Here is a 14101-nt window from a genome sequence, read left to right as displayed (position 1 = left end):
TCCCAGCCCCCACTCCACCCTGATGCCATGTGGCCCCCCCTCCCCCGTCCCCCTCCACACTCACACCTCAGGCCTCGGTTTCCTGAGCACCAGCTGTCGGATAGGAAGCTGAGGCCTCTCCTGCCTCCTTTGTTGGCTGGAGCTGCAGGATCATGGCCTGCAGTGTTTCCTTCACCGTCTGGAGCTCCCCCTGGAGAGACTGTAGACATTGTTAAGGAGCACACAAGGAGGGGGCCCAGCTTCCTGCAGCCCCCACTTGGCTTGTAAGAGAGCAAGCCAGCCTGGGAGAACAGGTGGACACTGACCTTGAATGGTAGCTCCACACTCTTCCAAACTCTAGCCACTAAATATTGATGTAAATTTTATATTTCCTTTTTTAAATATTTCCTTTTTTTGAAATTAAAAAAAAAAACACCATGACTTCTGCCGGGTCCAAGGTTATTAATTTTCAAATTTTGGTTTTAAAACTTTGAAGAAAGACTCAGCCACCAAGCCGACATAGATGTTCAACCCATTTCACTGACTCTCGGTGAGGTGTGACAGGGTGGCCACAGAGCTCCTCAGTCCCCATACCGGGCGGGCGACTGTCACATCCAAGGGCTCTGATTGGAAAGGGAAGATGCTTGAGATAAGAGTCTCCCCACAAAACCTAGCACCCGGGACCACTGTGAGAGGGACCCTCAACTGCAACTGTGTGTACTCTTGACATTATGATCCAGCCAGCTCAGTGTCAGGGACTGTGGTCCCTGCTCACAAGGGTCACTCCAGTCCCTAGTACAAAGCCCTTTAAAGCTCTGTTTCTTCTGCATGGGTAACTTTGGATTCCACTCCGCACTGGGTTCCAGCTGTGGCCATTTGTCTAGTGTAGAATAAAAAGCTCTTCCCCGATCTGGGTTGGTAGATTTGTTTCTTCTTGTATACATGGGCTACTAATTTCCTAATCTGTAAAGTGGTTTCCTCTGGAAAGAAAACAGCCACCAAGAACTCAGCAAGTAATAACACAGGACAGATAAAAGCTCCCAAGAAATCACTTCTCTAGACACGCAAGCCAAACACTTGACCAACAGTAGTCTTTCTGCTCCCATATAACCAGATCCTCTGTCTCTTCCTTTTGGGCCACTGTACAAACATAAGAGTTGGGCTGAGACAGCAGAAAATGCTGCCTCATCCAGTAGAGACAACGGGAAAGTAGAAACAAGTTGGTAGACCCTAACTACGTTTAAGTCTTCAGGCAAGGTCAAGCCGCCACGGGGGTCAGACACGGAGGAAGCTGAGTTTGTGGAGAGGGCAAAGACCAAGCGGGCCACAGGTCACCTGCACTACAATGCTGTTCTCCTCACATTCCATGTCAGCACAGGGGCTAAAGAAAGCCACACCTGTGGGGTCTGATTAATAAAAATTCTCCTACTCTTTTTAGAATAAAGAACTCCCAGGGATCTTAGGAATTATGCAAATAAGCCTTTCCTAAACAGACACATCAATTCACCCTGGAAAGTTCAGGTACTTTTTATCTTCTGGAAGATTCAGCCAATTTCACTTGTGCGTCATGTACATGCACTCCGAAGATGGCCACCATCTTTGCACCCTTTGAACCTGAGGGGAACAAGGGCAGTATGCATAGAGCAAGAGAGGAAGGGCTCTAGTGAAGAGCCTTTGAATTTTGTTGTAGAAAGATTTTTGTGGTTTTGGTTTTTTTCTCCAGACCTCTGGAAAGATCTACTGATCGCTGGGCGTTGGGGGGGGGGGGGGGAGTTGGGGAGAGGGAGCCATGTGACTTCACCAAAGCCAAAATCATGTTGCAGACTGAACACCAAGCTGCAATTTGTCACAGGTCTGGTCTTTGTGAGGAGCAAGTGGAGTACACAGTGGTCCCGACAATGTCCTGGGCTCTGATTACCTTTGACACTGGCCTGGACTTGCACAGCACTTTAGACTCTGCCAAGTGATGACAGGGTCTTACAGGGAATGTGTCATGAAGCCAAAAAGTGACACTCGGAAATGTCTGGGACCACAGAGCAAACTAAAAAAAAAAAAAGGCTAAAGACAGAGAAAAGTCACCAGAGGAAAAGACTAAGTTATAAAATTAAATTAACACATCAGCTTCACACATAATAATTTCCATTATTGCACCAAAGAGTCAGTGCGATGGGATCTGAGAATGCAAGTCCCCTGGGAAGTTGGGAAAATTACATCATGTGTACTTAATTGTCCCATCTGTAAGAGACAGACTCTCACAGCTTAGTCACAGAGGCAGGGCCTAAGGTTGCTTGTGTGTGTGTGTGCGCGCGTATGCATTTGTGAGCATGTGTGTATATGTGTGTGTGCATGTGAGCATGTATGTGTGTGCATTTGTGTGTATGTGTGTGTGTGTGTGTATGTGTGTGTGTGTGAGAGAGAGAGAGAGAGAGAGAGAGAGAGAGAGCCTTTTGTAAGGTACCATGAGGTTTATGGCTTATTTCCCAGCACAATGGCTGAAAACATCATTTACAAAGCCTTTGGCATAAGAATCACTAATACAATTAAAATCACATTCATAGGGGCTTGAGAGATGGCCCAGCAGCTGAGAGCATTTGCAGAATTTGCAATTCAAGAGAGAATTTGCAGAGAGATCTTGCAGTGTAGTTCCCAGCATATACACATCCTGGAGCCACATGCAAATCCAGGTCCATGTGACACCGTTTCTGACCTCTACAGGTACATGCACTCATGTGCACATACACACACACACACACACACACTCACACACACACACTCACACACACTCTCACACACACACACTTAACAACAAAAAGCAAATCTTTTAAAATATCATGGTCATCTTTACAAACGTTCAAACCCTCGTGTGTGTGTGTGTGTGTGTGTGTGTGTGTGTGTGTGTGTGTGTGTTGTGTAAATGGGTGATGTGTGCTGAAATGGAAGAATCCAGAATAAAACATGGAACTGGGGGCCAGGCAGTTATAGAGCAGTTCAATGAAATAGTTTGGGAAGAAATACTCCAGAGATAAGCCACGTAAGACTAGAAAACAATTTCAAGAGGACATAATGTGCTGTCTTTCAGACAGCCGCCCTGGAAGGTAGAAGATCAGGTCTCCCATGCCTTTCAGATGCCCATGCATGCATGTCATGTTTAAATCCACCTGCATGACAGAGAAAACCTCACAACTGTGTCTCACTCTACACTTGGGAGAAAGGAGCATGCAGACAGGAATTCTCTCTTTTCTTTTCTCATTTAAAAGATTGGCTGTTGCTTACCCTCTACTGGGTATCAGATGTCCCCCTTAGCCTCCAGCAGCCCAGAATTGGCTCTTGGTGGGGTCTAAACACCTAGAGGGGGGCAGAGAGCCAACATAAAGTCATGTGGATGGCTTGTTGGCCATGCTGAGAGTTCCAGAGAGATGGCAGACCGGAGGCCTAGCCGAGTGTTCTGGCTGTCCAGCAGAGGATCATTAAAGGGACAGAGAGACTAATGAGGACCTTTGAGGGTGAGAAAGACAGAGGACTCTAATGGGGAAAGGTGCTGAGAATATCTCCCTGATAACTGATCTGAGCAAAGAATTGAGAAAGCAGGCTGCCAGGTGCTGAGAGAAGCCTCCAGGATGGTGGGGTTTGGGGGAGGGGGGGTGTAAAAGGAAGGGGTAGAGGACTCAAGGCTGTTTTGTTTGGAGACTGTCTCTTGCCATGTAGCTCGTGTTGGCACTGCAGGGTTGTACTAAGCTGAGCATGCAGACTCAACTTTAAACTCAGTAAAGGAGAATCTATGAAACTTAATGGGAAATGGGCTGAGTCACTGTTCAGAGGCCAAGGCAAGAGCCATGCACTTGGGGGCCACATCAAACCATGCATTTGAAAAAAAAAATCTGTAACATTGTCCCACTGATGTTGCCGTTCAGAGTTCAGGGCTAGAGCTATGTACTTGGAGCCACAGCAAATCATGCATTTAGAAAAAAAAAATTCTGTAACATTGTCTCACTGATGATGCAGTTTAGTGAAAGTACAAAGGGTTTTCAGGGCTGCTGAGATATCTCAGTTGGTAAACACTGGATGTGCAAGCAGGAAGACCTCCATTCCACCACCTAGGCAAAAAGCCAGGCAGGGTGGCATATGTGGCCACAGTGCTGAGGAGGTAGAGACAGGGGGATTCCTGAGACTCGTTAGCCAGCCAGGCTAGCTGAAGTGGCAGTCCCCAGGATCGGTGAGACTTTGTCCTAAAAAATAAAGTTCAGAGCAGTTGAAGACATCTGATACCAACCTCTGACTTCCATGTGCACACACACAAAGATGTACACATGCACACAGTCACCTGAACTGGTCTACTTCACACTGCTGGGTTTTTTTTCGGGGGTGGGGGGGAATGCTAGGAATTGAACTCATGGCTTTGCATTCTAAGCAAGCATTTGACCACTGAGTCACAACTTCAGCTCTTTTGTTGTATTTTTCCCATTAACTAATTAATTTATGTATTTATTCCCTTTATATTCTGATTGAAGGCCCCCCTCCTAGTCTCTGCCACACATGGCCCTTCCCACCACATCCCCTCCCCTCCCCTCTGGAAATCAAGAGTCCCAACTCTCTTTTTATATTTTGTTATTTTGTCTTTTTTTTTTTCCCAGAGCTGAGGACTGAACCCAGGGCCTTGCACTTGCTAGGCAAGCGCTCTACCACTGAGCTAAATCCCCAACCCCTCTTTTTATATTTTGTTATGAGAAAGAATCTCAGAAAGCTGCTAAGGCTAGCCTTGAACCTGAAAACCTCCTGTCTAACTCTCCCAGGTTGTTGGGATTAAAGGCAATGCATGATCCTCTGTAGTCAATGTGGACTACAGCAGAAAACTGACCTGTGTAGGGGGGAGGAGCAGTCAGGAGAAAAGCCCTATCCACACACACCCAGAAAGTAGGCAAGCATAGGGAATCACTTAACAACCTAGGACTCCACTTGGCTTGGGCTGTGCATATAGCTCTCTTCTAGCAATGCTCTCAGCAAAGGACTCTCGCCTACAAGTGATACGCGCATCCATCCCTGTGAATAATGCACTGGATAATCTATTGCCAACCTAGAACCCCCACTTGCCTAGAGCTGCAGGCACCACCCTCTCTGAACAATGAAATCAGTTTCTCATCTCCTTAACAACTATCCCAGTAGGAGGGGCTAGACTGGTTTTAGATGCATGTACAATAAAGCAAACTGTGTCCTCCAAGTGCACCTTCGGGGAGAATCCCCTATTTTCCATTGTAGGCCTATATGTAACCTGGCATATGTTTGACATCAGATGTGTTATGAGAAGAGACGAGAGAGAAGAATATACAACTTAAACTATGTAGTTAAAATAGAGAACCACACAAAGGACATCCTTAGAAACTGAATTCCCACTCTCTATCTCCATGAAAGGAACCCTCAGGGCCTTTGAGTACTGACATTCATGATGTCCACTCTCATTCTTGAACACACATTTTCTGGCCTTTTGGTGAAAAAAAAAAAGCACTCTTGCTACTTGTGCAAACCTGTATCTACTAATTTCGATGCTTTGAGTAAGACACCAAGGACCTACAGACACCTGACCCAGCCCCTTTCCACTGGTGGCAAAGGGACCTGCTACGTGCACAGAGAGACCGTGTCACCAGCCTCATGCTAAGTTCACACTGTGTCCCATGGGCAGCAGAGTCATCTTGCTCTGCACACATTGTCTGCTCCAACTTTTTGTACCCAGACCTTGGCAGAAAGGAGAAGGAAGCACAAGGCTGCCACCCTCGATCAGCTGAGCACAGTGGTGCCTCGGAGAGCAGCCTGCCCAGATCTGCACTCCCCCACTATAAATTACTGAAGGTCTCCACAGATGTCCGTCCTTCCTGCTCTTTGGTTTTAGAAGCAAAAGATCATTTCCAAGGAGACAGGGCAATCGCCCCTCAGCTCTGTTACCTTGGCCTCTTCGGGCTACACACTGGAAAGTGGAACCAGACAGGAGCCCTTTGGGGCTGTGGAGTTTATTCATGAGCCTGGATACATTTAGTCTCTGCATGCCATCAAGACTAGCAAGACGAATCAACTGGGCACCGTGCATTCCCAATGAGCAGAGAGAATAGGCTCCCAAGAGGCTTCTGGACAGGGATGCAAATACCACGTAAATAGAATCAGCCTGGTCCTTGCTCATCCATGACTCAGCAGAGGCTGGCAGAGCTGCCCGGGGCTTTGAGAGATGCCAGGATATGATCCTTTCCTCCTATAGTGAGCTATGGAAGTCAGAGGAAAAAAAAAAAGGAGGGGAAAAACAAGTCCTGCTTAACAATTCACCAAAGCCTAAAAGCTTTCCAATGGAGGCATTCCGGACGTGGAGGAACGGTTACACAGACTCAAGGGGGATTTTGGAATGGAGCTGCTAATTAGAATCCAGAACCTGTGAAATCATCCCTCAGGTTCAGACCACTGCTAATGGATCCCCAGCATGCCTAGAGTGAAGTCACAGCCCCGTCCTCTCCCCAGAGGCACCACGCTCCCCTCCCCACCGCCTGCTCTCCCAGTTAACCGAGCAAGCGGTCACCTCTGGCTGATGGTTTGAGTTGTTCACAATGCCTGTAACTCAGGAAGCCTGCCAGGAGGACAAAGAGGCAGCCTGTTTTCCTCCATCCCCAGATCTGCCAGCCCAGCCTTCCTCTACCACCCAGCAGGCTGCTGTGGCTCTGACACCGACAGACTGTGCAAGAACTCTTCAGAAGGTTTAGAAGCCCCCGCAGTATTGTCCCCAGCCCGCCCCTCTGTGTATGGCTCGCTGGTACACCACCTGCTTTGCTCCTGCAGGCGTGTGGCTTACGATAAGGGGGCTCTAACCCCAGGAAGAATGGGCAGCCACAGCATCCGGGACTCAAGTCCTCCAGAAAGGTGTCCCCCGTGGGTTTACGTCAGCACATTCCAGTGTGGACTTGGATTAAACAGCAATCGTCTGCTACGCATGCGCAGTGGGTCCTGGCAGCCGGCTTAACAGAATCAAGAGAGATGCCACCCTCACTGCGGCTGCTCTTCTATGCTATTAGTTGCGAGCTTTTTCTTTCAGCAGCGCTCAGCATTGTGCCTTTGATCACAAACGAAAACACACACCAGCCAGAGCTTGGCTGGGGGATTCCTGCAGCCTCTTTGGACGCCTTGATAAATTCTAATTTGAAACAACAGCTTTTATTTGTTGTGGAACCCCACGGAGCATTGTGAACACGGCTTCCTGTCTTGGGCCCATTGTAATACGGGAATCCAAGTGCTACTTCAGATTAAAGACACACTCTATGTATTATTCTCGTTCAGTGACACAGAACATGGGCTGGATTTCAGAGGAAAGCTGGGATAAATGTGTGTTTGTGGTGTAGATGTTATCTAAGGAGGGGCTGACTCAGTACCCAACCCAGCACTTTTCTACTCTTAGTGGCATGGTATGGAATGTCCTGGACAGGGTCAAATGCTTGAACAGTTGTTCGCAGTGGTAGTGCTGTTTGGCAGAATTGTGAAACCTTTAAGAGGCAGCTCCTGATTGGTGTAAGCGGGTCATCAAAGATGGGCCCTGTGATGGTTTGTATTTGCTTGGCCCAGGGAGTGGCACTTCTAGGAGGTGTGGCCTTGGAGTGGGTGTGGCACTGTGGGTGTGGCTTTAAGGCCCACTTCCTAGCTGCCTAGAAGTCAGTCAGTCTTCTCTTAAGAGGCCAGCGGATGAAGATGTAGAACTCTCAGCTCCTCCTGTACCATGCCTGCCTGGATGTTGCCATGTTCCTTCCTTGACGATACTGGACTGAACCTCTGAACCTATAAGCCAGCCCCAATTAAATGTTCTTGTAAACATTGCCTTGGCCATGGTATCTGTTCACAGCAGTAAAATCCTAACAAAGACAGGCCCCAAGGGTCCTAATCCTGGTCTAACACCCCCTACCTTTGGCCTGAGATCTCTACTTCTTGAGCCACTAAAGATGCTAGAAGCCACACCACAAATTCTCATCTCCCTGGGTCGCATCATCAGGTGTCATGCCCTCTCACCATGATCTGGATCATGAGCCACACCCCACTCAGCTGTCCCAAAACCTCCCCACCCCAGCAGACCTGGGACAAACCCCACTGTTATGGGAAATATTTAATGAACCTGCCAACTCTCCACACTCCTGCTTCTTTCAACCTGCCAACTCTCTGACCCCGTCGGGCCACATTCCCACTCTAGTACCAGCACTGGTGGACCACAACACTATGTCCCAGCTGGGTCCCACCGCTTTGTCCCACATTCCAATAACCATCCTCAAAATTTGATAACACGATACCCAGTAACCGGTAAAATCAAGACTCTTAAGCTTCTAGTTAACCAATTAGATTTATGTATCAATATTGCACAATTTACAAGATGGCAATAAATAATTTCAGAACTAATTGATAATGATAAAGCTTTAACCCAAATATTCTAACCTTTTGATAACACCAAGTCAGCCTCCATCCTCCTCCTCTCTCCTCCTGAGACCTCTCTGTCTCTGTAACTCTTTGATCTGCCTCCCTTTTCCCTGTCCAGTCACAGGCCTCCCCTGCACTTAATGTAATTGGACAGGGAAAATCCTGTGACAACCCTCCCCACCACAGTGTTTGGCTCTGTGTCATTACCTGGCAATAATCACTGTCCTATTTCATAGACGCCTGTCCCTTAGAAAGTTCAAGTCTGTGTGATCTACTAACACACTACCTCCTTCTCCTGCTTCCTGGACCAATTGCAGATTGCATTCTGCACTTGGAAGAGGCAGGGCACTGTGCAGAACAGGATTTAAAAACAAACAAACAAACCATGGAAATGGCAACAGAAGTCGTTCAAGGAACATCAAGGAACATCCTGCTAAGTTCATAAGCAGGGGGAAGATGTAAAGTTACCATGAGATACACTGACGCCACGATTGGCCGCTCATCAGAACTCTTCTGAATGAGACCAATCTCTGACTGTTCAAAGCTACTTAAATATATATGCATGGAGATGAAGCAAAATGGACCCAATGTTCTAAAAAGTCAGGCTATGAGAAGCAAAGACCAAAATGCCTACATTCCCCGCAAACATTAAAAAAAAAAAAAAAAAAAGCCAGGCTGTTGAAGAGAGAGTAATAGAAAAGTAGATGACCATAGCTACAGCAAGCCACTTGTGAGTGAACCCCTGAGGGGAATCAGGGCAGGTAAGCACCCCTCCCCGTCCGTGTTCCTGAAATGGTTAACTTTTTAACTAACACCTTGCCCAGACCTAGAATCACTGAGTTGAACAATTGTCTACGTCAGGTTGGCCTGTGGGCAGCACCTTTCCCTAGGCTAAGAGCCCGAGCTGTACAAGAGAGGAGGAAGCTAATTAAGCAGGCAGGCAGCATGGGCATACTTGCTTCTCTCTTGGCTCTTGACTGTGGGCATGAGGTGACTTGACTAGACTAGCCACTTGAATTCCTACCTTGACCTCCCCTCCAGTGATGAAATTTAATCAGGAAGTGTGAACCAGACAAACCTTCCCTCCCCTAAGTTGCTTTTGGTCAGGGTGTTTTATCAACAGCCACTAGAAATAAAACTAGAACAGAATTCATCCACACCCTTCCAAAGAGCTGCCCAGTGACAAAGGCATGCACACATCACCAGGGATGCATGCTTCCTGTTGCACACACAAGTGAGCCCGTATGTCTCTTGGATGTAGGTGTCTGTCGTGTGGCATAAGATACTGAGTTTGGTGCAAGAAAATATGATTATCAGAACCAAGGAGGACTCTGTGAAGCCTGACCATGAGCATGTGTTAGATAGCAGAAAGAAGGTACCCACAATGGTGTTAGTTTTTATACCCCACTATCTATGACCGGCAGAAGGCAGAAAAAAGGACTTCAAAGAAGGCTTTGGAAACTCTTGGTATTGTAAAGGTCCTTAAGAAGGTGAGCTAGTAAAATTGCTTTGTTTCTTTCTGGTTGTTCCTCTATGCCACACAAACCCATCCTCATGCCTGCCAAAGCCTCCATTTTGCTTTGGTCCTGCTGTGTGCCTGTCTCAGACTCTGTGGCTAACAGACCCAAGATGTGCCAGACTACAGATAAGATCAACAGTCTCCTCCAGCTGCTAGGGCATGGGAAGGCACTACAGCACTTTTAGACTTCCTTTTGTAAAACAATTCCCGAGAGACTGAAAAGGATATGAAAGAGAGCCTCATCGTGACTGTACATGGCTCCGAGAAGCTGGTCTTCCAGGTGTAGGAGCTTCACGCCTATGGCTTCGCACTTTTCTCCAACTTCAGCAGAAACGATGTGAGAATCCTGGTCAGAGAATGAGAGATGTGTCAGTCAGCTACAGGATGCTATGTGTGCAGTCGGAATTCGTGGATAGCTCTCCTGGTTTCCGTGCCTCCGTGGGAAACCTGACAGAGATACCACTTCTCTAAGAGGTCACTCTCGAGAGTGCAGGAGCCAAACTCAAGTCATAACTGAAGGATAAACTGTGTGCACACAGGCCCTAGGGTCCCTGCCTTACCCTGTCTGTTCAAAGACTGATTTTAGCATGGAGGCTCCCCAGACAGATTTTTCTGAGGGGGCCTGAGTTTTCCAGCTAAATTTTCAGACAATTCACGACATGATAGAAATGGTAACAAACTGGGCAGAGGTGTCACCAGGAAGACTGGGTTTACAGAGAAGGTCAGAGGGATATTTTAAGGGCACTAGAATTTAACAGGGCACTCAGAATTTGTCTGCAAACCAGACTTGGCCCTTGACAGCTGGACTCTGAAGGAGATTTAGTTTGCTTATTTATTTACTTAAATGAGTTCATTCGTTCTTGAGTGTACATGTTCATGTGTGTATGAGTATATGTTCATGTGGAGGGTATGCATACCCATGTGTGTTCATGTGTGTGGATGCCAGAGGACAACCTCAACCACCATTCTTTGGGTGTCATTGACCTTGGGGTTTTTTGTTGTTGTTTTTATTTTTTTGTTATTTTTAAAAGAATATATATATATATACATATATATATACACATATATGTCTGTATATATGTATACACATATATACGTGTGTGTGTGTGTAGCTGCCTTCAGGCACACCAGAAGAGGGCATCAGATCCCATTACAGATGGTTGTGAGTCACCATGTGTTTGCTGGGAATTGAACTCAGGAATTGAACTCAGGACCGCTGGAAGAGCAGTCAGTGCTCTTAACCTCTGAGCCATCTCTCCAGCCTGTGGGGTGCTTTGGTTGGTTGGTTGGTTGGTTGGTTGGTTGGTTGGTTGGTTGGTTTTGTTTTGTTTTTGAGAGGCAGTGTCTCTCTCATTGGTCTGGACATGAATGGTTGGGCTAGGCTGGCTATCAAGAGAGCCCTGGGGACTCACCTGTCTCTGCTACCCCAGCTCAGAGATCACAAACATCTGCCACCATACCCGATTGTGACAGAGGTGATGGTGTCTGACATGGTGCCAGGTCCCCACTGGTCATCAGGCATGGGACAAGCATGGTTCAAAGAACAAATCTTAAAGCTCCCTGGTCCTGTAGTATTTCCCCTTCACAGCTCATCCCACACACGAGCAGGTGCCACCTCTATACCACTTTTTTTGTTTGTTTGTTTGTTTGTTTGTTTGTTTTGCAGAACCACTGCACGGCAGAGTCTAAAGGTTTTTGTGGCACTGGCTGGTCTAAGCAGCATTTCAGTTGTCCCTCCAGACTCTCCCCACAAACTAAGCTTGCCCAGGGTAGCCTGAATTATCACTTTCTCTTCCTTGTCTTCCTGAGAGTACAAGTTCTTCTGCCTTCCTCTAAGCCAGGCCCCAAGCAAGCCTACCTTGTGGAGCATCAGCTCAGACCTGAGTGACGTGAGCTGTGAACTCACATATGGGCCATAGGCTGGCCATTCATCCCAGGGCTCCATGAGCAGCACTTGGGTCACAAATTCTTAACAATAATGAGCAAGGTCAAGGAAACCAGAGAGTAGAGGATCCAAGAATAAAGGAGAAAATGAGAAAGAAATGGCTTAGAATTAAAGTTACAATATGAAGATAAATGTTCTCCCAGCTAAGTGTGAAAGACTCAGAAAGCCGATTAAAAGAATTTTGCATAGGGATTAAGGTTCTACAGATTAAATGGACAGGCTACTAAAAAACTGCAACTAATTGTTGCAGAGTATTTGATCACTCTGTAAATTCCAAGATTGTGTTATTTACTGAGGGAAAAAAAAAAAAAACCTGCTTCTAGTTGTGGTGTGGCTCAGCCTTGGCACAGGCTTTTAATCCTCTAGCTGAAATAGAATATGGACATGCCCTTAGCACACACCTTGAATCCAAAACCATGAAGGTAAAATTAGTTTGTAGAAGGAAACACCCATGTTTAAAAGTGATGTCTAATTAAGTGGCAGAAAAAATGACCAATTAGAGAGAGACCTGACAGAATAGCATACGCCCAACTCTCAGGAGAAGAGAGAGGAAAGGGAAGCTACCTAGGGGGCAGTGCAGAGAGACAGGAGGCAGTGCAGAGAGAGAGGGGCAGTGCAGAGAGACAGACAGGAGGCAGTGCAGAGAGACAGGAGGCAGTGCAGAGAGACAGGAGGCAGTTCTACCAGGACAGGTTCACAGAGACAGGCTGAAGAGAGAACAAACTAGACACAGGTAAACACAGAACAAGCCAAGAATGAGAAGGAACCAGAAGGTTAGAACACATTGACAAAGTTAGTATGAGGCCAAGCAGAGCAATTCAGGAGAGGCTGAGAAGCCAGATTGAATCAGTCAGTGTGGAGACCTGTTTGAGCCAGGACAGCTGAGTTAAACCAGCCAGCCAGAGTTCAGAAAGAACAAGAAAGGGTGAGCTTATTCAAAAGCAAGTCTCAGAGGCTGAAAACATTCTAGGCCTACATTAGATTGTACAGAAGATAGAAGCTTCCAGAACTAGGCCTAGGTTAGCAGAAAGAGGCAGTAAATCTCAGAGACTACATTGCAGCAGGAGAATAAATGTCAATCTTACAACTAACATCTACCTATGATATGAAAGTACTCAGGCCTGATGGTGTTGTTCCAGGTCCTTAGATATTATACATGGTGCATTAGCATCAGAACTTAGGAATATGAGTCAATTCCAGATTCATGCCTTGACATCCCAGGAATACCAGTCAAATTCAGATACATGCCTTGACATTTTTCTCCATTCACTCACTCTGGAACACTTCAGTTTATATGCCCAACAACTGACAATTCTTTAATAAGACAGTGCTAATGGAAACTAAAAATACTAGAGAAATTTCATGCAATAAAAGCATCTGAATATGTGTGTGTGTGCATGAGAGAGAGAATAGGTCATTTGTAGGTAGAATTCTCGAAAAGACACGCCACAGTGAGTCTAGCATACTTGATTACAATAGAACCACGGCCCTTACTTCCACGGTTTTGGGAGAATGGCCCTATGGTGTACACTCAGTGTGACAGGAGACATACATTGTGAGAGGAGACAGGAGAAAGAACATGGCTGCTGTTTCCTATCCTGCACACCCACCTTGGTGCATGTTAGCTGCCTGGAAGGAGAATAAAGTTGATGCCTCAATGGTGGTGCCCTCCTGGTGCTGAGTGTGTGTGTGTGTGTGTGTGTGTGTGTGTGTATACTGCTCACTTGGGAGAGTGTGGTGCCCTCTTCAACAGGCTTCTCTCTAACCATAGCTCCACCCCCAGCTCCCAGGCTGTGGTCTCAGCTCCACCCCCTCCCAGCTCAACCTGCTATGTCCCACTCCAGGAGGGGAGCTGTCCCAGCAGGAAGGAAGAGGCTTTGCTGAGACCTGCACACCAGTTTCTCCTTTGATGCATTTCTTTCTGTCGTTAAGAATTCATGAATAGCTAAGAATAAAGGAGACAGAAGTAAGGGGACTTCAGTCTCCTTCCCTTAAAATAAAGGAGACTTTCTTTTCAAGTAAGTTAGTTGTCCTTCAAAATATTTCCCAGAAACACTGAAAATCCCGTGTAAGCCAAAATGAAGAATTAAAAGACACACGTGTTGGCTGGAGGTCCCACCAGGGATGGAACTGCCTGAGGCAAAAGCCCCTCTGAAACTATTAAATATGGGTATCAACAAACTGCTGGTCGGCCCAGACAGAGGCTCTGAGGGCCTGGGAGGCCTCCCCTGACC

General features: G+C 46.8%; 1 protein-coding gene across 6 annotated transcripts in view; it reads right to left on the bottom strand.

Annotated features, from left to right (window-relative positions):
* Nucleotides 1–14101, bottom strand: part of Disc1 (disrupted in schizophrenia 1) — a 216377-nt gene that overhangs the window by 3928 nt on the left and 198348 nt on the right. For 3 of the 6 annotated variants that reach the window (XM_011248388.3, NM_174854.2, NM_174853.2), the window contains 2 exons: nucleotides 10151–10268; nucleotides 65–201 (listed from right to left, as the gene is read on the bottom strand). In XM_011248388.3, the coding sequence (XP_011246690.1) occupies nucleotides 68–201; nucleotides 10151–10268 (252 nt within the window). In that variant the 3' untranslated portion in view covers nucleotides 65–67. Of the gene's footprint in view, nucleotides 1–64; nucleotides 202–10150; nucleotides 10269–14101 lie in introns of those variants that run through there. The other 3 variants (XR_003947282.1, XR_001778440.2, XM_011248387.3) reach the window with 2 other exon arrangements.

Source organism: Mus musculus, chromosome 8, assembly GCF_000001635.26.
Source record: "Mus musculus strain C57BL/6J chromosome 8, GRCm38.p6 C57BL/6J".
Classification (NCBI taxonomy): Eukaryota; Metazoa; Chordata; class Mammalia; order Rodentia; family Muridae; genus Mus; species Mus musculus.
The sequence above is the reverse complement of the archived record's forward strand: the minus strand, read 5'-3'. Positions and strand labels throughout refer to the sequence as shown.